General features: G+C 50.0%; 15 protein-coding genes across 15 annotated transcripts; 9 read left to right on the top strand and 6 right to left on the bottom strand.

The window, feature by feature from the left end:
- Window positions 1-89: 89 nt before the first annotated feature.
- Window positions 90-794, top strand: K460DRAFT_373250 (imidazoleglycerol-phosphate dehydratase; the record flags this gene model as incomplete). The annotated part of the gene is made up of 1 exon (XM_040934568.1): window positions 90-794. One exon carries the CDS (start codon window positions 90-92, stop codon window positions 792-794), a length of 705 nt encoding a protein of 234 aa, XP_040793752.1.
- Window positions 548-1,692, top strand: K460DRAFT_391523 (uncharacterized protein). Its single transcript, XM_040935836.1, has 2 exons — window positions 548-1,223; window positions 1,359-1,692. Exon 1 carries the CDS (start codon window positions 980-982, stop codon window positions 1,205-1,207), a length of 228 nt encoding a protein of 75 aa, XP_040793751.1. The 5' UTR covers window positions 548-979; the 3' UTR covers window positions 1,208-1,223; window positions 1,359-1,692.
- A 2,545-nt stretch (window positions 1,693-4,237) lies between these two features.
- K460DRAFT_361956 (uncharacterized protein) lies at window positions 4,238-4,704 on the bottom strand. Its single transcript, XM_040932551.1, has one exon. The coding sequence runs from the start codon at window positions 4,668-4,670 to the stop codon at window positions 4,395-4,397; it is 276 nt and encodes a 91-aa protein (XP_040793750.1). The 5' UTR covers window positions 4,671-4,704; the 3' UTR covers window positions 4,238-4,394.
- Window positions 4,705-4,944: 240 nt separating this feature from the next.
- On the top strand, window positions 4,945-6,853 carry K460DRAFT_303115 (clathrin adaptor, mu subunit). Its single transcript, XM_040929929.1, has 3 exons — window positions 4,945-5,418; window positions 5,472-6,346; window positions 6,400-6,853. Exons 1-3 carry the CDS (start codon window positions 4,990-4,992, stop codon window positions 6,404-6,406), a joined length of 1,311 nt encoding a protein of 436 aa, XP_040793749.1. The 5' UTR covers window positions 4,945-4,989; the 3' UTR covers window positions 6,407-6,853.
- Window positions 6,854-6,999: 146 nt separating this feature from the next.
- On the top strand, window positions 7,000-7,724 carry K460DRAFT_361954 (uncharacterized protein). The gene has a single exon (XM_040932550.1). It carries the CDS (start codon window positions 7,173-7,175, stop codon window positions 7,563-7,565), a length of 393 nt encoding a protein of 130 aa, XP_040793748.1. The 5' UTR covers window positions 7,000-7,172; the 3' UTR covers window positions 7,566-7,724.
- A 35-nt stretch (window positions 7,725-7,759) lies between these two features.
- Window positions 7,760-9,469, bottom strand: K460DRAFT_361953 (uncharacterized protein). Its single transcript, XM_040932549.1, is given in 2 exon segments — window positions 7,760-9,190; window positions 9,205-9,469. The coding sequence occupies 1 exon segment, from the start codon at window positions 9,060-9,062 to the stop codon at window positions 7,911-7,913; it is 1,152 nt and encodes a 383-aa protein (XP_040793747.1). The 5' UTR covers window positions 9,063-9,190; window positions 9,205-9,469; the 3' UTR covers window positions 7,760-7,910.
- On the top strand, window positions 9,455-9,880 carry K460DRAFT_351143 (uncharacterized protein; the record flags this gene model as incomplete). The annotated part of the gene is made up of 3 exons (XM_040931557.1): window positions 9,455-9,481; window positions 9,531-9,668; window positions 9,719-9,880. The coding sequence occupies 3 exons, from the start codon at window positions 9,455-9,457 to the stop codon at window positions 9,878-9,880; spliced, it is 327 nt and encodes a 108-aa protein (XP_040793746.1).
- Window positions 9,881-9,887: 7 nt separating this feature from the next.
- Window positions 9,888-11,404, bottom strand: K460DRAFT_29477 (SET domain-containing protein). Its single transcript, XM_040929512.1, has 3 exons — window positions 11,111-11,404; window positions 10,099-11,048; window positions 9,888-10,047 (listed from the first exon to the last, which is right to left on the bottom strand). The coding sequence occupies exons 1-2, from the start codon at window positions 11,289-11,291 to the stop codon at window positions 10,135-10,137; spliced, it is 1,095 nt and encodes a 364-aa protein (XP_040793745.1). The 5' UTR covers window positions 11,292-11,404; the 3' UTR covers window positions 9,888-10,047; window positions 10,099-10,134.
- Window positions 11,405-11,517: 113 nt separating this feature from the next.
- K460DRAFT_272451 (50S ribosomal protein L5) lies at window positions 11,518-12,675 on the bottom strand (the record flags this gene model as incomplete). The annotated part of the gene is made up of 3 exons (XM_040927800.1): window positions 11,518-11,641; window positions 11,691-12,380; window positions 12,437-12,675. 3 exons carry the CDS (start codon window positions 12,673-12,675, stop codon window positions 11,518-11,520), a joined length of 1,053 nt encoding a protein of 350 aa, XP_040793744.1.
- A 176-nt stretch (window positions 12,676-12,851) lies between these two features.
- Window positions 12,852-16,238, top strand: K460DRAFT_328926 (ubiquitin C-terminal hydrolase family protein). Its single transcript, XM_040930722.1, has 5 exons — window positions 12,852-13,219; window positions 13,487-13,576; window positions 13,629-13,997; window positions 14,049-14,718; window positions 14,766-16,238. Exons 1-5 carry the CDS (start codon window positions 13,142-13,144, stop codon window positions 15,926-15,928), a joined length of 2,370 nt encoding a protein of 789 aa, XP_040793743.1. The 5' UTR covers window positions 12,852-13,141; the 3' UTR covers window positions 15,929-16,238.
- Window positions 16,239-16,404: 166 nt separating this feature from the next.
- Window positions 16,405-17,557, top strand: K460DRAFT_391516 (inorganic phosphate transport PHO88). The gene is made up of 4 exons (XM_040935835.1): window positions 16,405-16,555; window positions 16,615-16,635; window positions 16,689-16,828; window positions 16,910-17,557. Exons 1-4 carry the CDS (start codon window positions 16,536-16,538, stop codon window positions 17,302-17,304), a joined length of 576 nt encoding a protein of 191 aa, XP_040793742.1. The 5' UTR covers window positions 16,405-16,535; the 3' UTR covers window positions 17,305-17,557.
- Window positions 17,558-19,067: 1,510 nt separating this feature from the next.
- Window positions 19,068-19,587, bottom strand: K460DRAFT_361948 (uncharacterized protein). The gene has a single exon (XM_040932548.1). It carries the CDS (start codon window positions 19,547-19,549, stop codon window positions 19,235-19,237), a length of 315 nt encoding a protein of 104 aa, XP_040793741.1. The 5' UTR covers window positions 19,550-19,587; the 3' UTR covers window positions 19,068-19,234.
- A 1,677-nt stretch (window positions 19,588-21,264) lies between these two features.
- On the top strand, window positions 21,265-22,564 carry K460DRAFT_423776 (uncharacterized protein; the record flags this gene model as incomplete). The annotated part of the gene is made up of 2 exons (XM_040938209.1): window positions 21,265-21,654; window positions 21,814-22,564. The coding sequence occupies 2 exons, from the start codon at window positions 21,265-21,267 to the stop codon at window positions 22,237-22,239; spliced, it is 816 nt and encodes a 271-aa protein (XP_040793740.1). The 3' UTR covers window positions 22,240-22,564.
- A 109-nt stretch (window positions 22,565-22,673) lies between these two features.
- Window positions 22,674-23,693, top strand: K460DRAFT_423762 (uncharacterized protein; the record flags this gene model as incomplete). The annotated part of the gene is made up of 3 exons (XM_040938208.1): window positions 22,674-23,004; window positions 23,110-23,125; window positions 23,223-23,693. The coding sequence occupies 3 exons, from the start codon at window positions 22,674-22,676 to the stop codon at window positions 23,461-23,463; spliced, it is 588 nt and encodes a 195-aa protein (XP_040793739.1). The 3' UTR covers window positions 23,464-23,693.
- A 122-nt stretch (window positions 23,694-23,815) lies between these two features.
- On the bottom strand, window positions 23,816-25,435 carry K460DRAFT_401201 (uncharacterized protein; the record flags this gene model as incomplete). Its single annotated transcript, XM_040936399.1, has 1 exon — window positions 23,816-25,435. One exon carries the CDS (start codon window positions 25,433-25,435, stop codon window positions 23,816-23,818), a length of 1,620 nt encoding a protein of 539 aa, XP_040793738.1.
- Between the last annotated feature and the right edge of the window lie 335 nt (window positions 25,436-25,770).

Below are 25,770 nucleotides of genomic sequence, written 5' to 3'. Positions count from 1 at the left end.
ACTACACACTCGCCCTTTCACACAGTCATTGACCTCTCTAAACTCAAAGCCAGCTACCGAGCATCCAAGAAAGAGTATACACCGTCACAATGCCGCGCACCTGCTCCCTCAACCGCGACACAAACGAGACCAAGATCCAGGTCTCGATAAACCTCGACGGCGGCGAACTCTCCCCCTACGAACACAGTGACTTCTGGGCCGCCCTCGACAAGAAGAACCTTAACGGCGAAAGCGAGAAGATTGACAAAGACCATGCCACCCAAAAATCCGCATCCCAAGAAATCTCCGTCGACACAGGCATCGGCTTCCTCGACCACATGATCCACGCTCTCGCGAAGCACGCTGGCTGGAGTCTACAGATACGGTGTAAGGGCGATTTGCACATCGATGACCATCATACAAGCGAGGATGCATGTCTAGCGCTAGGTACAGCATTCAAGAATGCCTTACAAGGGTCTACAGGACTGGCGCGGTTCGGATACGCGTATGCGCCACTCGACGAGGCGCTATCTAGGGCTGTCATTGACTTGTCCAACCGGCCGTATAGTGTTATTGAGTTGGGGTTGAAGCGAGAGAAGATTGGCGATCTCAGCTGCGAGATGATTACACATTGCCTACAGAGCTTTGCGCAGGCGAGTGGGACGACGCTGCATGTTGACTGTATTCGGGGCGAGAATGATCACCATCGGGCAGAGAGTGCGTTCAAGGCACTTGCGGTGGCGATTAGGCAGGCGACGACAGTAGTGAAGAAATGGGAGGGTGAGGTGAGGAGTACAAAAGGTGTCTTGTACTGAAGAGTGGATTTGGTAGTGACAGTCGCACTCAAGCTCTATAAATACATACAAATAAGAAGACCCTGGAGATTGAGACATCATCCTTGCGATTTGGCGTAGGCCACCGGATCAACAACCGACTGCGGTAGTCTCGAGTATATCCCATCCTTTTTAGGCCAAACCCTCGCTGCCTCAAGTGTACGATCATGCACGGCCACCCAATCACACTTGTTATACACCTCATCCTGAAGAACCTTCTTTACCTCTTCCGCCCTTGCCTTTGTAATCGAATCCGTCATGTCCTCCCTCGAAGGACCAAAGCCCCCCAACTCAAGAGCTACTCGCATCAACACATGGGCCCAGTATTTGCCATTTGGCTGCGCCATATTAGACTTCCAGGGATAGCCGCAAAACTCTTCAGTGTCATTGAGTAACTTTGGAAGGTCCACAGTAAGTTCGGCCATCTCTTTGAAATATCTCCACCATTCGTTCTTAAGGTCCTCGTGGTTGATAGGGAACATATCGTCGTTGGTTCCAGGGATTGATTTCCAGACGCGGATGACACATTGCTTACGGAATTCATAGAAGTCTTTGTACAGATGGGCATCAAAGGTAACATGTCGAGGCATCGTGGTTTGCGTGGACTGGCTATATAATAGGATGCCGGTGTAAGTGGTGCTCGAATTTTCCCTTGGGATAGTGAGTATTCAAGATCTGTGAGAGCTCGCAGAAGAAGAGGGTAGTTCTTTAGGAGTTTTATAGTCCTCAATGACTCGAATATTGACTGTGAGGGTGTGACTATCATGTGTGTTCTAGGACTCATCGCGTATCATGTGGCCGAGGTGTGCGTTTTATCAGCCTAGATGGGATAGATATATTTCCCAGTATTCCTAAAGAAAAACTATCATTTGACCCTCCCCTCTATGTCTCTTTTACTTCAGAGTTAGTCTTAAGAGTCATTAGGGAGTATCTTGAAGCTTGTTGGAGACTTCACAGCATTTACAGAACATAAAAATAGAGACGGTATAATGCGCTGTATACCTTCACGGGCTACTATGAAGACGACGAACGTCCATGGTCATCATATGGTGTAGTCAACATACTCAACTACCAAGTAATTGTAAAAAGGCGAGTCGACTGACTAGGAGTAGTACAAATGCATGAAATCACATGCTTGAGTCAACCTGCTATAACTGTACACAGACTAATTCTCTATCGGTAGATAGAAGGCATTAATAGCAAAAAGTACTCATAGATCAAGACTAGTTGTGAAATGCTTAGTGCTTGGGGGCACATTCCTTGGGCGCGTGAGATCACTGCAGAAGTCGTACCTCATATAATGAGTTCCGAAGATCCATAATGAAATAGGTAATGCCATCACTTAGTAGTAACTACAGCGCTCTAACAGTACGGACGAAAGCAGATCTCAATAATGATTCCCAGGGATTGCCCTTATCCCCTCTTATGGGGCTGCATGAAAATTCCGACTATCACATGAACCCAGGTCGATAATCAACAAGGGATATCCGCTGCACTCTCCTCGAGTCTACCTGCATTCGCCTACCCCTTTTTCTGCATATCTAGTTCTTTTTCTTTCGGCTATAGTCCCATCAGCTTTTTGTAGTACGGATTGAACCGTTTTATCATTGGGCACTTCTGGCAGTGGGCACAATTCGAGCGCTTTCTTGTCTTCAGGTTCTCAGGCAGTCTCTATCAGGTATCGAACTATCGCAGCAGCTGACAGTGAAAAAGGCTCTGCTTTACTGTTGCACATCATCAACCTTCCTAGCTCGCTATCAGCCAAATCGACTAGTTTTGGGTAGCCAGTCCGTTCGTTGAAGTTTTCGCCAATCCAATCGAAAATTACATTCGAGGATGCATTACACGCAATAAGCATTTCGGCCATTATCCCAGCTCCGTTCACCGCGTGACCATCCATTTTGGCTATAAAACAAAATACCAATAACCACTTCCAGGGTGTTGTTTCAGAAGAAAAAGAAGACTGATAGGGATTTGCGCCGTGTTTAATCAATAATTCAACGATTCTCTGGGTTGGTCTGTCATGGAGTCCTATTTAAAGAGCGATTTGTAGTGGTGGCTGGCCTCTTGACTGATCCACGGCTAGGCGAGGGGTTTCATTGAGCTTTTTATTTATGAATCGAACCGTCTGGTACCTAATGGCTACCTCAAGAATGGTGGGATCCGACGTGAAAACTGGCCTCTGGTTAGAAATTACACTGGGCGAACCCCAGCATATGAGGTTCATACATGATTCTTCGTAGCAGTATAGTGGGCAGAGTAAGCACTCAATACTAGTCCAGTATGCCAGAATTTCCTCTTCGGGAGCCTGCTCACTCTCTTCTACCAGATGGCACATGCTGTTGAATAAGATGTTTTTCCACATCAAGTCACGACTGCGTAACAGAGCAGCTTGGGCGGAGATGTCAGAGAGTTCGCAATAGGAGCCTGCCTTGACAGTGATCCATTCTTTAGCTTCTAACTTGTTAAAAAACTCAGAAAGGGTTTAATGCGCTATTTAAACCTCGAGGAGACTTATTTGAGAGACTTCAAATTAATTTAGATTGCGTTTGCCTATTATTTGCCTAAAGTTGACCTCGTAAACTTGCAAGAGGCACTTAGTTCTTGCATTGAATCCTTTCAGCACTTTTATTGTAAGTTCTAGTAACGCCTCTCTATCCATGTTTTCATAAATGTTTGGATATTTCAAAATAGGTTCGCGTTGTTCGTTGTCTAAGCAAAAATGCATTAAGCAGAATGCCTGACCTTTTACACCTACACAGAGAAGAATTGAGCAGGCAGTATTCCTGCAATATCTTGGCTCGATCGTGTGCAAGATGTGTATATATCTCATTTAGCTTAGGAGGAAGAACTTTCAACCTGTCCCGTAGATTCATGATTCAGTCGGCGTTAGTAAAGCCATCTAAGAGAGAGTTGCAAGCCAAAGAAACCTATAGAAACACACAATTGGCCGCCTGGACAATTTTATCCACGAGATAGGCATAGTTGGAACCTCTAGCTGTCAGCTAAGAAGATATAATATTTTTATTCAGCTTTTCCTTGGCGAATAATTCGATGTCTTGTGTGGTTGCTTCGTGAATGGGGAAGTAGTGTCCTGAGCCTTGTCCGAATTCAGCCTCAAGATCATTCCGAAGACGACTTGGTACGCAGAACTTTGTCAAAAGATATGAGCGTACATTACAGAGAACTTCCAAACCGTGGATCACACTTCCACCTGGCGCTTCATCATAGCTTTTCTCTTCACGTTTGGTGAATTCGTCCAGGCCGTGGATCCAGAAGAAGAGCCAAAGGTGGCTTTTTGGCGCAATCTCTATGGCATACTGAAGAACAGCAACGAGAGTATCTTGCGGGAACTGGAACTGTGCTCCACCGTGGATCCAATCACACTTGGGAAATACCTCACTGATCAACCCCGAGGACTAGATCAAGATGGTGTACAGTGACGATTGAGAAGTCTTGTCAAAGAGCTTTGCAGATAGTCTCCATGTGTCCAGAAGTAGTAGTCGACGATAGTCAATGGATGCGGCGCTACACAAGTCTTACGACCTTAGTTTCACGCGAGATAGTGAGCGATGAACTTCATCAAGGTACTCTTCCCAGCTCCTGGTTTGCCAAAAATCCCAAAAAAGTATTCTGCTTGGACTCATCTGATCCAAGCCATCTTCGAAATTTGGATTGATGGACTGATTTTGGTTGTGTACTATGGTGAAAAGTCCAGCTAAAAGTCTTCCTGTGCGCGTCCGTGACTTGGTCGGCACTGCTCCTGAGTTGCGGGAAACACAGTGCATGCAAGCACAGCCTGTCGATCTGCACGATCTCTTGCTTATCGATCCAACGCAGGAGTTGCTGAGGTTCCATGTTGTGTTGTATTGTCTCAGATAGAGTAGTGCTTGTGTTTAGAGATGGAAAAATTGTTTCCATCATTAGAGAGAAGAGAGCGGGGGTTTGAAGTAGCAACGCATCTAGTATCGCGTGCTTGAATGCTCTCCTATTGTCGAGATAGGAGGGATAATGCTGTTCCTCAGAGACCCTTGCTTTGCAGAGGCCGACTAGTTACCATACAAGGCTTAGCGGCGAGGCCCTGCGCAATCCCGCGGCATCGCGAGCGGAGCTCCAGCATCAACGTCGAGGAGCAGCCAATTCCCCGCATGTCCTGTATCACTCTCTTCACTCCACAATGCTCTCCGGAATCCTTATATTTAACCAGAAAGGCGAGAACCTCATATTTCGCGCATTCCGCAATGACTGCCGCCCCCGCCTCGCCGATGTCTTCCGCATCCAAGTAATATCCAACGCGCAAGTTCGTTCGCCTATCCTCACCCTCGGCTCCACGACCTTCAGCCATGTCAAACACGAGAACATATATCTGGTGGCAGTGACGAAGAGCAATGCCAATGCGGCGCTGGTGTTCGAGTTCTTGTATCGATTGGTGGGACTGGGAAAGGCCTATTTCGGCAAGTTCGATGAGGAGGCTGTGAAGAATAACTTCGTGCTGGTATACGAGCTGTTGGACGAGATCTTGGACTTCGGATACCCACAGAATACGGAGACGGACACGTTGAAGATGTACATCACAACCGAGGGCGTCAAGTCGGAAAGAGCTATGGCATGTCTAAATTCTGCATGTTGTGAAGAAGTAACTGCTGACTTGATATACAGGAGGACTCGTCAAAAATCACTATGCAAGCCACGGGCGCCCTGTCGTGGCGGCGGGCTGACATCAAATACCGCAAGAACGAAGCTTTTGTCGACGTAATCGAAGATGTGAACCTTCTCATGTCTGCGACCGGCACAGTATTGCGGGCGGACGTCAATGGCCAGATCATCATGCGAGCATACCTCTCAGGGACACCAGAATGCAAATTCGGGCTCAATGACCGATTAACCCTCGGCGAGGACCATCTTCAGCAACCCTCAGGGAACAAGGCGGGCGCGAAAGCGACAAGAGCAGCAGCTGGCAGTGTGACGCTCGAAGACTGCCAATTTCACCAATGCGTCAAGCTTGGCAAGTTTGATGCGGACAGGATCATATCATTCATCCCACCAGATGGCGAGTTCGAGCTGATGCGGTACCGGGCGACGGAGAATGTCAATCTACCTTTCAAGGTCCACGCCATCGTGAATGAAGTCGGAAAGACAAAGGTCGAGTACAGCATCGCCATCCGCGCCAACTACGGTTCCAAGCTTTTCGCTACCAATGTCGTAGTGCGGATACCAACGCCCCTCAACACTGCCAGGATTACTGAGCGGACATCGCAGGGTAAAGCGAAGTATGAACCAGAGCACAATAACATTGTCTGGAAAATCCCACGCTTCACAGGACAGAGCGAGTTTGTCCTAAGTGCAGAGGCCAGTTTAACAAGCATGACGAACCAGAAGGCATGGTCAAGACCACCGCTTAACCTGAGCTTTTCGCTCTTGATGTTCACAAGTTCCGGGCTACTGGTGCGATACTTAAAGGTCTTTGAGAAGAGCAACTACAGCAGCGTGAAGTGGGTACGGTACATGACAAGAGCGGGTAATTATGAAATAAGGTAGATTTTTGAACCTCTAGGCCTCATGCGATTGCTTGCTAACACGCGCATAGATTTTAAGTTTTTTTTAATATACATGCGATAGCTAAGACGCTACGGATGCATTGCAGGCGTTTGGAGCCATTCCTAAGAGCATTGAGTTGCGTATATATGTTGGGCTTATAGAAATCCAATCCCATGGTTCGCTTGCCCAACCACAACAACAACCACGGATGAATAGCGTTAAAATGGAAGAAACTCTACGTAGAGTGTTAAAACGAGAAGCATAAGAGCGAAAGCCTTCACTTCAGCCCATATTCATCGATGCATCACGACTAACCTTGCTCAACATGCCCAAATTAACCCTTAGCCAGACGAAGGGCTGCACTACCAAGTCAGGCTTAAAAATCGACCTATGCAGGCCCAGGCAGCAGCCGGTGGCAGCGCCTAGAGAAGCTGATGATACGAACAATGACGATAACGGCCGCTCCAACAAGCGGCGCCGGCAGGAAGATGCAGTGGAGATCGATCGGCCCAAATGGGAAGACAGCCCTCTTATCTCAAAAGCGGCGCTGCCAACACCATACTGGCCGATCCTCAAGATTGGCTCCCTTGGAGATCTTCCAAGCGAGCTACGCTGCCGCCACGATAACGCCCCCCCCCCCGCGGAAATCCTTTGCGACCTCGACAGTGTTAGCCTCGTCTGATCCTTGATCCTCGCTCTGGACATGGCTGGACCATCTTTCAAAGGACCGACCTTTTTCGCCCCTGCATCAAAGTTGCCGCGAATCATTTCAGTAGGGCATACCGACAATTCTACCCCGAGTATGAGCTTTCAGGCGCAGATATGAAGAACTTGCTTGACCTCACGCAAGCCATGTTCATTCGACTACAACACCATAACAGGCTCAGCATTAAAGTGTTGGCGCAGAACTTGAGCGGTTCACCAGATACGGAGATCGATCATCTGGCCAGGAAGATTGACCGCAAGAATGTCTTGAAGAGGACATGCGCAGATGATATTATCACGATGCCGATTCGCTTCACTACTGTGCACTGCTTGCACAAGGAAACTATTACCCCGGTACGCCAGAGGCTGAGTGAACGAATGGCGCAAAATGTGGAATGGAGATGGGCGGGTCCTGAGGAAAGTATTGTGGTCTTTGCGGAGGAAAGAGCAAGGCTCCGCCCAGTACCTAGCTTTCCTGGTACCCTGGGAAAAGTGGAAAAATACTGCTAGGTTGGTGGTGTTATTGTATATTGCGACTTTTCTTGCATACTCGTTCCATACTTTGAATTGGAGGCTCTCCTAGCATTACACGTCCTTTTACAACCCAAAATAATATGCTACCTTGGGCACGACACCCTTAACATAGTTTTGATGGTGGTAGTACTTTGCAGGACAACTTTTTGATTTTCTTCAATTCTATGTTTGTTGGGTTTTATCTTGCTTGGTTCATTGGAGTTTCCAGATTATATACAATGGACGGTGCAGGCCTTCATGATCCCATGTCAATATATTGAGATAATCCATGACTACATCAGGAGTTCAGAAATCCATCCATCATTCTACTACTCCGTCCCTTCAATCATCACGGCGAAAGTCGCGGTCCAACTCTTCCTGATACTGGCTCCTCGTATACACATATCCACCACCCTTCCTCTCAGTCAGAAAAATCTCCATTTCCCTCCCCATCGCCGCATCCTCATCTACTGTGCTCTGAAAACGTCGCCACTCCCACTCACTCATGTTTTCTTTCCTAAACTGACAATGTCCGAAGTCGATGAGCTTGCATTCCCACTTCTCAGCAAGAGGGTCCCAATGCACCACGGTATTGCGCGGGTTACAGTCGATGTTGCGTGTTTCGAGCGTTTGAGAGAGTGTGTTGGCAATGCGGACTGCACTGTCGATGAGGGGCTGCCAAGTTGAGCGCGATGGACGTGGTGAGGGTGAAGCGTAGAGGTCCATAAGGGGGAAGCCGGGGATGTATTGGAGGAGGATGCCTGGCGTGCCTTTGATGTTGGAACTTGAGACCGGACAGTGTTTGGAGGTGTATGCATACGGGATGCGAACGGAGCTGATGAATCGAGGAATGTCGATGCCATCAAGGCTGTGCTGGCGAGCGCGGCGGTATACTTCGAGTTCTGCGCGGTACATCTTGAGGCAGAAAGCATGAAGGAAGACTTCTCCGTACGCTTTTGCTTCACCTTCGTCCTCTTCGTCCTCTTCCACTTCGCTTCCTTCTTCGTCTTCTTCCTCGTCTTGCAAGTCGTAGAAGAGACTGTCGTGAGCCATTAGCTTCAAGAAGTATTTCACAACATCCTTGTTCCACCGGCGGCTCTCGAAGTGCAGGTCGAGCTCCGTCGACCATTCCTCAAAGTGGTAATCCTCTCTAGCTTCATTCGTGTAACGGCGGTCGTACACTTTCAGGACGAAGTCGCCTTCGAGGTCTAGTGTAGCTTTATGAATGCGGACGACCATGACGGGTGCCATTGTGAAGGGTGAAAAGACCTTGACAATTTCTGCCTGAACAACGCGAGGTGTCTTACTATCCTGTGAAGTATGCGGGAGCTGTAAACGAATGATATTCCCGACTGCATAATTGTCGTTCGACGATGGTAGTGTGATCAGCTTTGCGAGTTCCGGAGCGCTCGCTCTTCGCTGCACTCTCTTATGACCAGGTGCTTCGTTTGGGGTAGGCGACAGTATTTCCGATCCCAGGTTGATGGACGTCATCGCGCGCTTTGGTGTTTTGGACGCAGGTGAACGAAGGTGGGCGAATGTGGATGGAGGTGGATGGAGGTGGAAGAGGATGTTTTGCTAGATAAAGCAACTACTTCCACACTAAGCGATATTCGCTCCCTCTACCCAACAGTGAAATGACAATGTCAGTTTCTAAAGGGTTTCCTGCATAATGGGAAGTGAAATACTAACTCGATCCGATCATTCGAGCCCCCTACAAAGTTCCAAGTGCGATGGAAGGGTGACTTTCACTGCAATGCCTCCTGCACCATGCCGCCCTGGCCAGTCTTCATGAAGGCCCCTGGATCAATATCGAGGTACAACCCCAGAATTCGATCACTCAACTCAACTCTAGCATTCAGCTTTTACATCTACCATACTACAACATGGCTCGAGGAAAGGCTTCCCGCAACGTTAGTAACACACACAAATCCATAGGAGTTTCCACTAACCGTTTCATAGAAGTACACTGTCGGAGACTATATAGAGAAGATGAAGGACCCTCGGTTCACCTTCTCTCCCAAGGGCGACTGGAACGGGGTTCACGGCGATGGTAAATCTCGGACCAATGGAGCCTTCCTCACAAAGACCCAGGCTACTGTACGTATCCAGTCAGTTGAAAGTTTGGAATGCATGCTAACAATCGATAGAGCACTGAGCCTACGGTCTACCGCGTCAAGGTCATGAACATGGTTAAGGACACCATCGAGATTGGTCCCATCGACCTCGAGCCTATGCCCGACAACGAGCCCCCCAAGGACGCTTACATCGTCAATGTCTTGCGCGAAGCTGTTGGCCTTGAACCAATGTAGACTAGACAGTCTCGTTGTGGTGGTAGTCATCCCGCATATGAGTAACGTGTAGTTCACAGAGTACGATATTTTGTCTCTTCATTAATTCACATGATACCCCCGGTTTTGGAAAGGCGTCCGGTGTCTTAGAGGGTATGTAAATGCAGCAAAAGGCTACATTTGGTATTCTGTATAGATACTGTTAGCAACAATGCATCGATAATATTAGTAGACCTCACTGAAGTATTTAATAATGTGATGGAATTGCGACAATATCATTCTAGCGGTGGTGTCAGCCGCCTACATTTCTTAACTCTCGTCTTCTCCGTGTTAGATAGTTCCTTTCGCTTGTTCGTCCTGGACCTGCTAACACACTTACGCGCACCACAGTGGCAGATTTTCGTCGTGTTTGGTCCGTAGTAGTCGAGCCCGTAGTTGACAGTTAGCTCAACACCTGGTGGTATGTCCTTCACGGCTTCCACAACAATCATGCGGATGTTACCCACACGACATACTCGATAATCACAATGGGCTTTGCAGCTATGGTTAATGAAGCGCGTCCAGTTGCCCTTCCTGCTGGCATCAATCATAACGCTTTCTCCAGCGGAGACGGAGGTGGTCGAGGAGCTGGGGGATGACGGAGAGGGGGGGAGCAGTTCAGTCTGGTTGTAGTCATTGTCCGAGTCGGAATCATTAAGAGATTCCGGAATGGGGTCGCCTCCAATGGGAACCTCCATAAGGTAGTCATTGTTGTAGTCGTCGCCCGCACTTACTACGAGCTCACCTGCATACCACCCTAATACATCTTTCTTCTTGAAGGCTCTCTTAGTGTAGACACCGATCCCGCGGTCATCCGTTTTGCGTAACTCAAAGTGGTCCTGCCAGTCTTGCGTCGCATGTTTCCAAGCCTCGAATGTGTGTCTGCAGCACGGGTCATTGCAGATAGCGCGAGTGAAACAACGACCGCCAACGCAGTCTTTGCCTTCCGTTCCTATGGCGCAAAGAAGATCTTGCAGATTCTTAGGCGGCCAGACTCTATCCTTTGGGAATGTGGACGGGTAGTCGGCGTCTACGAAGTTGGATGTGTTGAACACATAGTCGTTAATTTGCTGAGGGATCTCGTTGAGGCTGCCGGATGAAGTTGCAAGCCGATGCACGCCGTCTGATGATGTGTACCAGAAGTATTCATCTAAGCTTCTTAGCATTCTATTAGGCCTCTGCGGGTCGTTGCCGGCGAGTTTGGTCACACACATTTTCGCCATCCTGCGCGATCGATGGGTAGCAATGACTGAACGCATGATGCAGGGTGTAAATAATGGAGAGGAAGAAACTGCGTGTATGGAACACAGTATGGAATGGAGCGAGGAGAAAGTGGTAAATTTCGCGTCAGTCTGGCTAGGCAAGAGCGATTTAGGATGGAAGGTGCGCACATTAAGTAGGAAGCATCCGATACGATGCAATAACAATTGCATTGTCTAGCAGTGGACAAAGCAAAGGCTGTGCAAACAATGGGAAGACACAGGAATCTACAAGTGAACAAAGTACAGCGACGAGGACGAATCTATTTGCGTTGTTGTAGCGAACATTGTGCAGCAGGAGGTACACAGAAGTCTTACAGGTCTTACAAGTTTTATACACGTGAAGACGATTGGCTTGCATCAGTCATTGAGCTTGCCATAGAACGGCAAACCGATCGCTTGAAGGAGTAGACGTGCATCCTTGTTGCTCGTGGCGTCGGTTTCGATGGTGATGTGGCAACCTGGGATCATCTTGGGTGGGTAGCTGACATGGGTTAGTACCAATATGATCAGCAAAGGCTCAGATTACTTACGCATCGTAATTGACCTCGATCTCTGGAAAGAGGGCAAGCTGATCTGGGGTGAGGCCGAAGCTCATATTACCGTGGCCGTCTCCCGAGGAACCAGGTACGCCCTTCCATTCCTTGATCTTAGGCAATACAACATCAATGAGTTTTGCCAGAAAATCTTGGGCATCTTCTCGCTCCATGGTTGAGGTCACGGATACGTATCTGCCCTGACGCAACCCCCACCCGACAACGTTGTGCCTCGCCTTATGTGATACTGCACGCACGTTGGTGATTGCTTGCAGGATCATACCAGCAACGTGCATGTGCGCGCTGTTCTCCTGCGCTTCCGGAACCATGGAGTGGAGTGTAACCTTGGTGATCTTGGGGATGTTGCGGAAGGTGCGCGGCTCGTTGAGCAGTCGTAGCACTTCACCCTTGCCTCGCGGCGGTCGCAGGGGTCGGTTCTTGTAGTACGGTGAGTCGCCGGTCCATTGTCGCAATCTTTGGTCTGTTTTCGGGGCTCGATAGCCAGGGGGGTAGTGCTGGTATGTGAGGGTCAGGAGGTCGGCAGCTATCGTGCTCTGGTAGGTCTGCTCCAGGCGGGGAAGACTGAACGGCCCGGGCTGGAACAGTCGTGACGATGGATCAGACTCAGGCGGAGGCTGATGGGGGTGGAGAGGGCCGCGGTAGTACTTGGGCGAACGGTATTGGTATCTGTTCAATGTGAATATTCAATGTTCTTGCGCGCTGATCATGTAAGTCATCTGTACCTGCTCGGTGGGAGTTCCTTATTTCCTCTTCTCCTCAGCCTACTTCGCGCCAATGGATCGTAGCCCTTGACGAGCTCCTCTGATGGCGGTGGCACCTCGAGCGATGATGAAGATTCGACTTCTCGCGCTGCCTCAGACGAGGCATTGCGGCGGAACAGCGGCTCGGCCACGCGAACAGCAGGTCTAGTATCTTTGCACAGGGCAGCCGCGGTGCGGAACGGCAGCTCGCGCAATGCCATGACGGGGTGCTGTCGATTGGGGATAGCTTGAGGCTGAGATGGCGTACATGAAGTCTCGATTGCACTTTTCGACGATGCAGGCGCGACATGAGCGCTGCAGGGATCAGGTACCGGTAGGCTAGGCTCCGCCAATAGACCAATAGGCTACCCCACTCGTCCGCACCTCAACACCATCACTTCTTTGCGGCTTGGTCGAGATCGACTAGGGTTTACTGGGCTCTTCAGATTAGTTCAGCTTCTTTTCACTCTCCGGTCCTTCCTCCGTCCTGGAGTCCTGGCGTCCTCGCTTCCTCTCGGCTGACGGCCTCGCCTGGTACCAGCAACCCGCCCACTCTCCCCACCTGGCTCCTGCGCCGACCTTCCACATTAAACCCACAGTCCACCCCGCTACGTGCTTGACCGTCTTCTTGACACTGGCAGCCGCAACTTCTCTCCTGGATGGGTGTCAACATTGCCCATCGCCATCATGAACGGTGTTTCGCGGTTCCTCAGCCGTCGTGACAAGCACCATGAGAAGCGCTCGTCAAAGAACGGCCTTCACAAAGTACGCCCGACTTCCTTTCCTTTCGCCAGCTCTACAAGTCCTCTTCTATATTCTGCGAGCGATACCGTGCTTCGAGTCCCCCCAGGTCGCCAGCGACGGCAGTCTTGTAGCCTCGATGTCCTGTATCACAAGCTTCCTTCCACCTTACGAGCATCTGTAGAGGACAGTCTTGTATTCCTACAAAAGAGCACCACATGTCGCGCATTCTTAACGGCTATTACCATTCAACCCCCAATTACGAACTCGTCTGATTACCTGACCCTGCAGTCTCGTCCGTCACAGGTCCCGTCAGACCTCTATACGATATTTACAAATGAAGACTCCAAGACCGCAGCCGACAAGGATGTGGAGAAGAAGGTGCGTGTGTAGGTAGCGACTATGTACGTTACAGAATTTTGATCTGTTATAGGTCAAAGCACTCCTCACGCGACTGCAGAGCGCTGGAATTTCAAGGATGGGAGAGGAGCAAGCGCAGCATGCGCTCTCGTGGCATCCCGGAGACCTCGACAAAGCCTACGACGTCCTAGTTCTCGCAAACGAATCGATCGAAGGGGAACTGAAGGACTACAATCCAAGTGTTACAATGTTGGGTGCGATAAATAGGAACATGGTGACCTGCTACGTGGACGCATTACTCTTCGCGATGTTTGCCAGGCTGGACAGTTTTGAGGCCATGTTGTACGATAATTTCGATGATGAGCCTAGGAAGAAACTTGCAGCCGTTTTACGACTATGGGTAAACTTCCTGCGGACTGGGCAACTGATCCAAGTTGACCTTGTATGTGTGAACATTCGACTCCTTGGACCACGGCGGCTAATTATACTTTAGACAAAACACCTCCAAGAATCCCTAGCAAAGTGCGGGTGGGAGGACGCTGCTCAAGTCTGCCAACAGGACGCGTCCGAAGCCTTTACGTTCATCACTGGTGCTCTCGAGCTACCACTGCTTACGCTGAAGATGGACATTTACCACACCGGCCGCGAAGACAAAGAGGACGATCACAAATTTGTCAACGAGCGCCTACTAGAGGTGGCAATTCCAGAGCAGGATGGAGACCATGTCATCACCCTGGAGGATTGTCTCGAGACCTACTTCAACAACCGGATCGAGGTCAGGCGCTACTTGCAACGGCAGAACACAATAGCGTCCATCAAATCTAGAGAGGAAGAAGAATCATTCGACTTGTATTCGGAGAAGAATGAGACTATACACGTCGAGACGCTTGAATGGTCAGGAGCAGACTCCCCAATCGTTGCCACCCCAACATCGCTCGGTCCCTCTACACCCCTAAGTCCCATTCGGCCCCTTGATGGACGACGGCGCGCAGACAGTATATTCAGCCAAAGGTACACTCGCAAGTCGCCAGAAACGAGTGCATTCGATGAAAAGAAGCATTTGGAAGACATGCTAGATCATAGCACTGGAGGTCGGCCGCGGTCTGCTTCACTTCTTAGAAAGGAGATCCTCATGCCGGCCTGGCAGTTCTTCAGTCTTATACGTAAGTGTTTCGTGTCATCTGTTGTGGCCCTCCTAATGCCTTTGTAGCCTGGTATACCGACAACGCCCCCAAGACAGACGCCCAGGTAGCGGCACATTTCTCCGTGAAGCGTCCCGTCCTCGGCATTTGCCTGAAACGGTATACAATGCTTCCAAATGGCACACCGAAGCGTCTTGATACATACATCGACATTCCACTAGACATTGGCTTGCCTCATTTCATCTCGGACGAAAGAATGAAGGAAGAAGGACCACTGTTGGGCAACTTTAAGCTTGTTTTACAGTCGGTGGTCTGCCATCGTGGTGTCTCAGTGCACTCTGGGCATTACATCTCCCTTGTCCGTGACGATTCCAATGAGAGTTCACGTACCCCAGACTCGGACGGCGCAGGACAACCGAGCACCTGGTTACGATTCGACGACCTTTCGAACCCGCGTGTCACCGAAGTAGATATCAAAAGGGCGCTGCGAGAAGAATCGCCTTACCTTCTCTTTTACCAAGTACAGCCAATCAACGAAGAACTAGCATCTAGGGGTGATCCTCCACCGTATGCCGAATCACAGGCTGGATTCGCAACTGCGGATCCATCACAGGAGACATTGTCCTCTATGGCTTCCACGGCTACTATAGATACCGACCCAGTCGGTGATGGGGAGAAAGTAGCTTCGGCAGATGCACAACCTGAATTGAGCCATTCGGATGAACAAGTTGGTCGGAGTAGCATATCAAGCAATCGAAGAAACAGTGTTGCATTTGAGGATATCGAAGGGAGTGTATCACGTGGTCGAACCCAACCACCGACACCAGACGAGCAGAAATCCAGCTTTCTGTCAGCGTCCCGTCGGGGCTCTCGGACATGGTTGGCAGGAAACAACAGAAGTCGGCCCAGCAGTCAAAGTGGCGAGGGCCGATTGTCGCTTACTCTTTCTAGACTGACAGGTCGCGCTAGCAAAGACAAGCTACAGATCACCGAAGGCATCGAAACCGAGGACCCCGTGATAGTCATCAACGAGGTTCACAGTGCCGAAAACATTCAGCAGGTGCACTCTCCAGCCAAAGAGAAGAAAGATGCAGGTATTTCGCGCAGCAAGAGCAAGAAGGAGAAGAAGAAGGATAGGCTCAGGAGTAAAAGTAGAGATCCAGGCGAGAACATGGAGAAGAGCAAGCTGAAAGACAAGAATCGACCGGATCGGGAGTGTATTCTTATGTGACGGACCAGTTGTTTGTGTATATGTGCCTGGTCGGTCACTGTGTTTAATCTGCATTGCATCACTCGCAGGCTGTCTGGGTGTAGCTGTCTGTGGGTTTGATGTTGCGTTGCTTGATTCATTAGCGAGGCGTTCTGATAATACACAGGGGAACTTCTCTGGAGCCAGTATTCTGTTATTATTGTAGGCAAATGCATGGGGTTGATGGGTCATATGCAACCCTAGGATAGACGAATATACCCCTAGACCTATGGAGTCGGACAATCAGATGGTGCTGTCCGTCAGCGACAATTGTCTGTTTCAAGTAGACAACTGCTCTCGATAGACCGTGTGAATTTTGGGTTTCTACAATCACGATATCTGTCCCGAGAAGGCGTTGGACGCTCCTGGAAGAGTGAATTCCTGTTGAGGTTAGTTTACCGCGGGCCACCTGCAACATCGAACCTGGCCTCTTGGGTTCGCGCTAGACCGACGCCCACCACAAAAGTCCGCCCGCGCTCCTTTCACTCCCACATTTGCGCCCGTATCCAGCACCGCCAAAGGCCATCTCGAACACTCGCCGCCGCGCACTCTCACATCCACTTCGGAGTCACCAGTCTCAACCTTCACAATGGCTATCAGCCCTCAAATGTACGTCATCCACGTCTGCGATGTCCTAGAGAAGACAGTTTGCTAATTCCGCCGCGCAGTACCAACCTGGTCATCATCCTGTAGGTGTCATATATACGCTGTCCGAAATAACTGGCGTCTAATAATCACGCAGGGGGTTCATGCAGATCTCCAAGAAGATACCATTTGATGACCCGAACGTCCTCAATGGCGTGCGCGTCCTCTACATCGTCTCCAACCTCATCATCGCGGGTGTCTACCTCTACGTTCAGGCACAGATCAACAAGAAGAATGGTGCGTCCTACAAGACCCCTGAAGTCGAGCTTTGCGGGATTATGGCGGCTCTGCGCGTGAGCAAACGGCTAACACATCCAGACATGACCGTCGTCAAATACGTCGAGCCCGCCCCCATGGGTTCCGGCGAAGAGCCGAAATTTGTCGCTACGACCGTCAAGGCCTATGACCTGCAAAAGCTGCGCGAGCTTTTCAAGGCCCAGCTCATGGGTGTCGGCATGATGGGTGTCATGCACATTTACTTCAAGTACACCAACCCGCTCCTGATCCAGTCCATCATTCCTTTGAAGGGCGCTTTCGAGGGCAATCTCGTCAAGGTCCATCTCCTCGGACAATCGGCTACAGGCGACCTACAAAGGCCATGGAAGGCTAGCGGTGGTATGATGGGCGCGATGTCCGGCGGAGAGATCAAGACGGACAAGAAGAGCATCGAGGCTGCGGAGCGTGCTGGCCGTGGTGGGGTCAAGGACGAGTAAACGCGCGATTCATACCGGCTAGTTTTTATGTCTGGGTTCATATGAGATCCGTATTTCAATGAGGGGCGCTATTGCGGTCGGTCCTCGTGGCTCGTCTGAGTGACTAGGTGCCATGCTTGCTAATTGTATAGTTTAGAAAAGCTATGTCACTTCCATTCCTACTTCCTACTTATGAAATTGGCCTCTCGTGCCTATGCAGTCGCACTATGGCGGTGGACACAACTCGTCAGCCCCCGCCGCCCGATTTCAGGAGTGTGATTGCACTAAATTGATTGAAAATAAAATGATCATAACCATACACACTGACTACTGCAGCAGTCGTTTCACCGCCGGGGACCTTTTTTGTTCTTATCCGTATTCAATGACTGTTCTCTTTGTTTGATGCAAACTCTCTTGTCTAAATTCCCTGGCCTCAAGAAAAGACATGCAACACCAAGGCAGAAGTCAAAGCCACAACCAAGTCTTCTGTTTTCCATGCTCCTTTCCGACGAGCTCTAGGCTAGTCTAAACCCTATGCGAAGGTCAAACAGCAATCAAACGGCGCGCACCTACAATCATAAGGCGCCTCCCTCGAGGCTCTGCTCGAGAGCGTCAAGATCATAGGGAGAACACACGATGATATGCCTAATGGGGAGTGGGGAAGGGGGTAGCGAGGGCTACTGAATGTGGAGGGGATCGTGAATGAGAACATATTATACGCCTACACTGTGGCTCATATGAGATTGGTTACTGTGGCCGTTAGTGCAAGGCGATGTGTAGCATGTAGTGCAGTAAGTGCATAGCGAAGCTTTCCGTGGACCATCTTGTTCTTTCAAACGTAACATAGACATAGTTCGCGAATAAGGTCTTTCTATTCATGAAGCTAACAAATCTAACGTACATATATATGTATGTAAGAGCACGGAAATTCACCTCCCACTCCACATGCGAAAGCAGCACAGGAGCGAAGGAACTGTCCGGCGTCTCGCCTCCATGCTGGTTTGTGAAGCTGGCCCTGCTTGGCCGAAGTACCGCGGCTGCTGGCAACTTTGCTTGTTACGAATTAAGGATTCCCTACCCCCCTGGAAGTGCATGGAGATCGGTTGCTTAATCTTGGCTCGTATTTAGGAAGGAAGGCATATTGGAGATGCGAACCCCCGAGGTACGAGCCTTCATATTTGCCATGTTTGATGTGGAAGGAAGGGAATAAGATCCGGACATCCACTTCACTGTGAAATGTGCTGAAGCGCGGGAACTGAAACGGTTGTCTATTATTGATTATCTGTTGACTTTGCTGGAATCAATGACTCACAAAAGACAGACACTTGGTCTGCCTGGTCCTGCTTGATTGATGCTTTCAGAGGCTCGAGGTCAATGATCTTGTTGAACTTTGGCTTCGATGATGGAAAGCGGAATACGAGGCTACTGCGATGCGAGAGCCAAAGATCTTCACCGATATGTGCGACGTACGAAGGCGATTCCGTGGTGGTAGAGAGCGTAAATGAAAAGCACTGGTTTTAGACTTGGGTGTCGTGAAGGGCTGAGGTTGTCCAGGTATCACTTTAGCCTGGCGAAAGTACGAACGCCCCTAGTGAATGTGTACGTCAACTGCAACAGAGTTGTGATGGAAGAGATTAGACGGGTGTTGCAGAGGCGTGTACCGACAGAAGGAGTTTGTAGGTTCTGCAAAGCATAGGAACCTTGGAGAGAAGGCGCAACCACCGGTCTGACTCACCAAACCCAACATGACGTAATAGAACATCACTAATTGGTTACAAAGTCAAGTGCTGTGCAACATAACTGGAAATAATTCATAGGGGTATGCAGAAGTACTAACTCTCCCTCAGAAAGCCTGGGATCGATGGAAACCCATAGCGCCAACAACGCCTTGCAATGCACACTGTGATGACATCTTCTCCCAGTATATAGACTCAACACTGCAAGCTTTCCCTCATGCTCCGCCCTTCCTCTTCTCAATCTCATCCTTCAACTGTACCAAGTCTTGTTCCGTAGCCTCAAACTCCAACCCTTGCTTGACCCACTGATCCGCCTCATCCAACCTCCCCATCTCAAGCAAACACTTCCCCCTCCTCCACCATCCCTTTGCGTTCCCTACCTTCTTCATCTCCACACTCGCCTCTGCATCTACCGCGCCCTCGGCCCAATTCTGCTGCGCCATGTTCGCCTGCGCGCGATTGCTCAGTAAACCCGACACCTCTTCCCTCACCAAGCCTGACGGCTCCCAGTGTGGTCGGCCTAGAGCCATATCGATTGCGAGCCCGTAGAGCTTGACTGCTTGGCCGTGGTTGCCCTTGCGGAACTCGGCGTTGCCCGATTCGCGCAGCTTGCCGATTTGCGCTGAGCGCTTGGGGTTTACTGGGACGGGCGGGGGCGGTGTACCGGTGGGTGTTTCGACGTTGAGGAGGCCTTTGTGGAGCGAGTTTAGAGCCGCGAGCTCGGTGGTCAGCGCGTTGCTGAGGTTGCTTGATGCGGAGATGGCCTTGGTGGTTGGGTCCATTTCTAATGGGAGGAGCGTGAATGTGTCTGGCGACTCCATGGTGGGCGTTGAAATGTTTTTTTTCGTCCGGTTGAGCCGATATATCTGTATACGCAGATTTATCTGTCGAGGACACAGCTGGAACTTTCAAGGTGGAGGGACGTTCAAGGTGATGTGGACAGTTGTATATTATTCCGCGCTTATCGATAAGAACGCGCTAACGTGGCGTTTGGCTTCACCCGACCGCGTCCTTCGGCCTCCACCTCAGGAATCATTCTTGAATGTAGTTCCGGATTTCATGCTCGCTTGTCATTTTACTTCTCAACTCGATCGGATTACTTGTATCTTAGCGTCCACGCGAGTTACAAAAACATATGAGTAGCATACGCCTAAGGAGATTGTGCTGCTGAGTCTCCTTTATTTTGGGCCATTCTATCACTTTCCTTGATATACCTCGCAAACATATGGCAATAGCGTCTGTAATTCTTCATTATTCAGTGTATTTTTTTTAAGATCTGTCATTGTGATGGCTTTCTCTACCCCCAAGTTTTCCAAAAAGTTATTCGTTTGCCTGTCGGGTTGCTTTTAAGGTAGCACGATTTGCAAGATTAGCCCTCAGTCCATGGCCTGACTGATTATTTCAATTAGCTTTTCGTCTCTATTAGTGTCTGCCGCATTGCCCAGCTCTCTCTTCCAGCGCTTCTTAGCAATCGTTTGCAAAGCTCAAGAGCTTGAAGAATATATTCGGTTTGCACTATGGTGCCATGACCTAGTGTAGTCGCATCTACTTTCCAGCTCCACACATCACAGTTGCAGCTCACCGACGCTCAAATTATCTGATCCCGGGGCTGCTTCAGAGATCCGTTCGGCTCTATGTTCGCGTTTACATCCCCTAAGTTCGTTTGTCAAGCCGAGACTCGCCTACGCCACAACCTTCTCTCATCTTCCCGTTGTTTGCGCGTACCGAAACACGTGGTCACGCGCGCCTTCCGCCATAAGAATCCTGCGTTTCATCTCCCTGACACAGATGAGCTTAAACAATACCTAAAGGCCCACGAGTCTTATGACGATATCGTTGCCATCATAAGCACGGGACGGGACGACTATCATCGCCGTCAGAACGCTGAGAAAGTACTAAAGATCATTTAACAACTTGACGATCAGCAGATTGAAGCCAAGAGCCAAGAGTTGGAAGATATTCGACGACGGGCGACCCACTACCACTTTCGGAATCGAGCGGACAGTGTCGAACGCGAGTTGGATATTTTTTGAAAAACCGATCGTCACGCCTCCAGAAACACAAGAAGGTGCTTTGTGCCTGGTTTCTCACCGGCCTTGGCGAGCACGCGCCCTCGCCCAATCCACTCATGTGGAAACCGGGTGACGCCGTACCAGAGGTTTACAAGGCAGTACAGCAAGTCGGATCTTGAACCACGGATTTCGAGATCCCGCGAGAGTATTGCTGCCACATCAGCAATGCGGTAATGGAAGATCCTGTGATTACGGTCGATTATTACACATACGAGCGGAAGAACATTGAGCGATGGTTTCAAACGAACGAGTCGTCGCCGCTCACTAACTTGATTCTACCCAGTCTCGACTTACGTCTCGATGTGCAAAAGAAAGAGGAAATCATCGCATTTCTCGACGGTTCGGACATCACTCCAAGATATGGGAGCCTTCGAGGAAAATCGCATGCCTTACGTGTCTCTATCAAATCTCCACTCAATACGTGGTCCGTGATGCTACCGCGCGATCTGAAGTTGAAGGAACTCTGGGAAATCGCATTCCGCTTGACAATGGGACGCTACATGAGCTATGAGCTACAACACAGGAATTCACGAGTCCCGCCTTCCCAGGATTCTATTAGTGATGTAATCAAAACAGCCCATCATGTCTTCATCACACCTGTGGAGTCAACGACAGAATCGAACGCAAATGGCGAGACGGAAGAGATGTGTCTAGTCAAAATCTATGAAGACTCATACACCGAGACTATATTATCGTATTGGGAACCAAAAAGGACAACCTAGTCCTTGGCATCTGCTGTATTCCGATCTCATCGGCAGAAATTCATGATAGGATCCTCAACCCCTGTAGGGAGCCCTTTCGCCTTCTGGACAAAGATGTGTGATGTTGGTGATGGTCAAATGGAAGGAGACGTCGTCACTGAACATTGGGAGCCCATATCAAGCTTTTTCAATGGTACAGATTCGACCGGCAAGTTGACACAGGAGTCCTGCATCGACAAGGGCGAAGACGATGAAGATTCGGAAGAGGAGGTTGCTTATCGAAATGGAGCTAGCGATCGCCCCTATGTGTTTAAGCTACACCTAGGAAAAGCGCCACGCACTGCCGAGAGCCTCGCAAACACCCTGAATCGCTTGGATGTGCTGAAGCAGATGTTCGATGCGTTCATCAATCGTACTACAATTACCAAACCCACGTTGGTCTCGTGACGTTCGGCACTAAGGCCTCGGTGTCGCAGGGCATAACCTATGCTGTGGAAAACTTCCGGCACAAATTGAACAACATGGCCGCTTCTGGAGACACAGCTATTTGGGATAGTCTTGCGCTTGCGCAAGATCAGCTTCAACGATATGCCGAAAAGTATCCCTAGGCGAAGTTGCGCATCATTTGCATCTCGGATGGGGAAGGCAACAAATCCAAGCATACCGCAGTGGATCTTGCATTACGTCTTTCACAAGCCGGTATCGTCGTTGATTGTTCTGCCTAGGGGAAGCCCGAAACATCGAGCTGAGGACTCTTAGCTATCTGACTGGTGACTATACCTTCGAGCCGAAAACTTTGGAGGAAGCTATGGCAATCTGCGAGATGGAGCCTGTCCTCTCACTCTTGGAGCGACCGGAGACGACGATCCTAGGCAATAATAATGATGATGATGAAGACGAGGACAACGAACACTACCATCGCGCTCAATTCCGCGCAAGTCCCACCTTTTATACCTTTCCGCAAGGCTAGTTGGGAAATTTTCATTGAGCGTGTGACCCGAGATCATTGCCCAGATCGTAAGGAGAAACTCGAGGAGTCCTTCATAGAGCTTGGCCACTTTACCAACCACGCCCCTCAAAACCGCACTGACAACAACTTGCGTCTAACTAGGATTCATAATGAGATACGCAATTTAGGCGCTAAGGTGCATCCTCATTACGACGTCTTCATTTGTGAGCCGAACATGGGCCTATGGAAGGTCGTTATGCAAGGTATGTCCCCTTTGGTTATCTGAAAGCGCTGTCCGTGAAGCTGCTCGGGCTTGACAATTTTTCCGCGTATATTTTGAGAATATGCTGACAAGTGTGCTAATGCAGGTCCACCCGAGAGCACGTACGCTGGTGGTACATTCCTTCTCTATGTTGAGCTATCCCAATTTTCCGCCCCAGGCGCGATTGCTCACCCCCATCTATCATCCAAACATCAATAGGCATGGCCGCATCTTCCACTCCATTCTGGATCGCAACTGGACCGTAGATACAAGCACCAAGGATTTGATCGACACTGTGTACTCGCTATTGCTTTTACCGGAGTTCAGCGACCCAGTCAACACATTGGTAACGCTGAACTACCACTGGAACGAGGTCAAGTTCAAGGAGGAAGCTCAGGTACATATTGCCAAGCACGCTAGCAAGACTATGGAGCAATGGCGTCAGGAGATTGTTAGCTAGGTCGAATGGGAAATGAGGCAGGGAACGATCACTTTCAAGCGATAGCACAGAGACGTCATGCGTGGGGCTTGCTTCATTCATCAGCAACTTGATACCTATGAGTAACATTGTAGCCTAAGCACAGATCCGCTACGGGTGCAAAGATATTTACGCTCTACTAAGTGTCTACCAAGAATCATAACTTTGGTTTTCAAAACCCCTCGTAAGACCACCTTTTGACATCATCAATATTGACCTTCTCTACTACAGCTTTCAGACTATTTCAGCTCCAGAAAACCCCCTTGTTCAATCCTGTTGAGTAAGCCCAGGGGAGTAAACAGTTCTATTCCGTGAATGCCTGTTCTCCGTACATCTACTCGTAGTTCAACCGCTGACGCATCAGCGGGGTTGGAGTAGAGACTTCAACTGCATTCTGCTCGTCATCGGACTCAACTACATGTGGTGTCGATTCGCCTACACTAGCTAGATGCGCCACCGATGCAGGGTCGAAAATCATTCCACTACGACGGGTACGATTAGATGTGTGGCTGACAGGACGCGGCGAGTGAATATGCGGGATCGCAGGAGGAGGATTGGGTGCTACTAACTCCGCAGTGGCAGGGTCGGATAGCCGCAACGCTGGCATCGGCTTTCCTTCTAGTGGCGAGAAGATATCCTCATACTTCCACGATAGGATTTCGGATTGCTTGCGCTTGTGTGAGCGCTGAGAAATGTTGAGTTTTGCGTTTACCTCGGCAGCAAGTTTCTCTCCAGTGCCATGCGAGAGTGAACGTGGCCGGCCGCGAGCCTGCGGGACCTGGAGGTGGGCCGGCGATGCGTACGAAGCTGGCTGGATCCCACCGAGAGTAGCAATCTTACGCGCCAGGCTATCGTTGGATTCTGTCAACTCCTCATTCTCGCGAGTGAGCTTTGCAACTTGTGCATGTAGGTCTTGGTTAGCTTTCATAAGCTGGATCGCGTGTGATCGAGCAAGCTCAATATCATTCTGATCAGACACGGTGCTAAGTGGTGAAGACGGTGGCGTAGGATGGACACGCGCAGTCGCGCCCGAGTGAATACCATAGCGCACTAACGGTACTCGACGCTCCTGCTGCATCGCCTCATATAAGTACTTGAGCTTGATGCTGTCTTGGATCTCCTTTGGCGACTGATCAGGAGTGGGAGCAGTGATAAGGGGCACGCCTGAGCGAAGGTGAGCAATGCGCGGGCCAATCACCAGGTGCTGAAAGCCCCGAAGACGCTTCTGGACCATCGCATGCCATACATCGTAGATTGAGTTTTCCGTCGGCTTAAGATTTGTAGCGAGCTTGTGTAGTGAATACAACTTAGCCTGTGCTGCTTCGAAGACCTCCAACTCTGACTTGCCCTCTGCTGTTGCAGCGCGGATAGTAGTAGCAGACTGCGTAAAGGCCATCATCTTTGGGTTAGCAAACTGCATCAGGAGATCGTGGACAGTGGTTCGCTTAAGATTGATGCGATCGCAAATCGAGTCCAAGACAATGAGATCGAAGCCGTAACCTGTCTCGACGGCCTTGAAGAGAAACTCACCCAAGGCGACCCAGCCACGCATCTCCATCGAGTTGATCATCTCGTACCACATAGTAGGCGAGTCTGGGAGTTCGACCACATCATAGTAGAGCATCCAAGTCAGGAAGTTGGAAAGCTGCTGGGTGGTTAAGGAGTCGACAAATGCCTTTGCCAGCTTGGAGATCTTTGGTGGGGAGGGCTCCGGAGCGAGAGATGACGAAGATGGAGACAACATCTCAAACTCCGGCTGTTTGTCGCGAAGGCGTCCAAGCAGAGTTCGGAGACTACCTGGAGTGTGGCGCTGACCAATACGCGGCGTCGAAGCATCTGAACGGGGAGTCGCGGAACGTGAGTTACTGGAGGGCGCATCTGACGGGGAGGATGACAAGAGTAACTTGCCGAGGTTGGATTTCTTCCCCTTGAGGGTCGGCACTTTAGGAGCCATGACGATTGGTAATGTCTTTGCGAAGATCTGAAGAGTTGAAGTTCAGTGGAGTTGAGTTGCTTTGCGGGTGTGATCTGGCAAATCTAGGAAGAGGTGGGCGGTCTTCTTTACCGTTCTAGGATGAGTGGCAGTAACAGAACAGAGCCTGCAGGTTTTATTGTTGAAAGGGGCTTCACTGGTGAACAGTCCCGGGTCTCGTCGTAATGGCAACGGGTCGTGGTTGTCAACGCACATAGTCTAGGAGGGATCCGAGGGCACTTCTTCAGGGCCGGGTGTCTAGTGAAAGGCAAGACGTCCACGAGGTGAACAAACAACCCGAGTGCAAGTTAACGATC

The sequence above is a fragment of the Cucurbitaria berberidis genome (assembly GCF_010015615.1).
Source record: "Cucurbitaria berberidis CBS 394.84 unplaced genomic scaffold K460scaffold_1, whole genome shotgun sequence".
NCBI classification, from domain to species: Eukaryota; Fungi; Ascomycota; class Dothideomycetes; order Pleosporales; family Cucurbitariaceae; genus Cucurbitaria; species Cucurbitaria berberidis.
The sequence above is the reverse complement of the archived record's forward strand: the minus strand, read 5'-3'. Positions and strand labels throughout refer to the sequence as shown.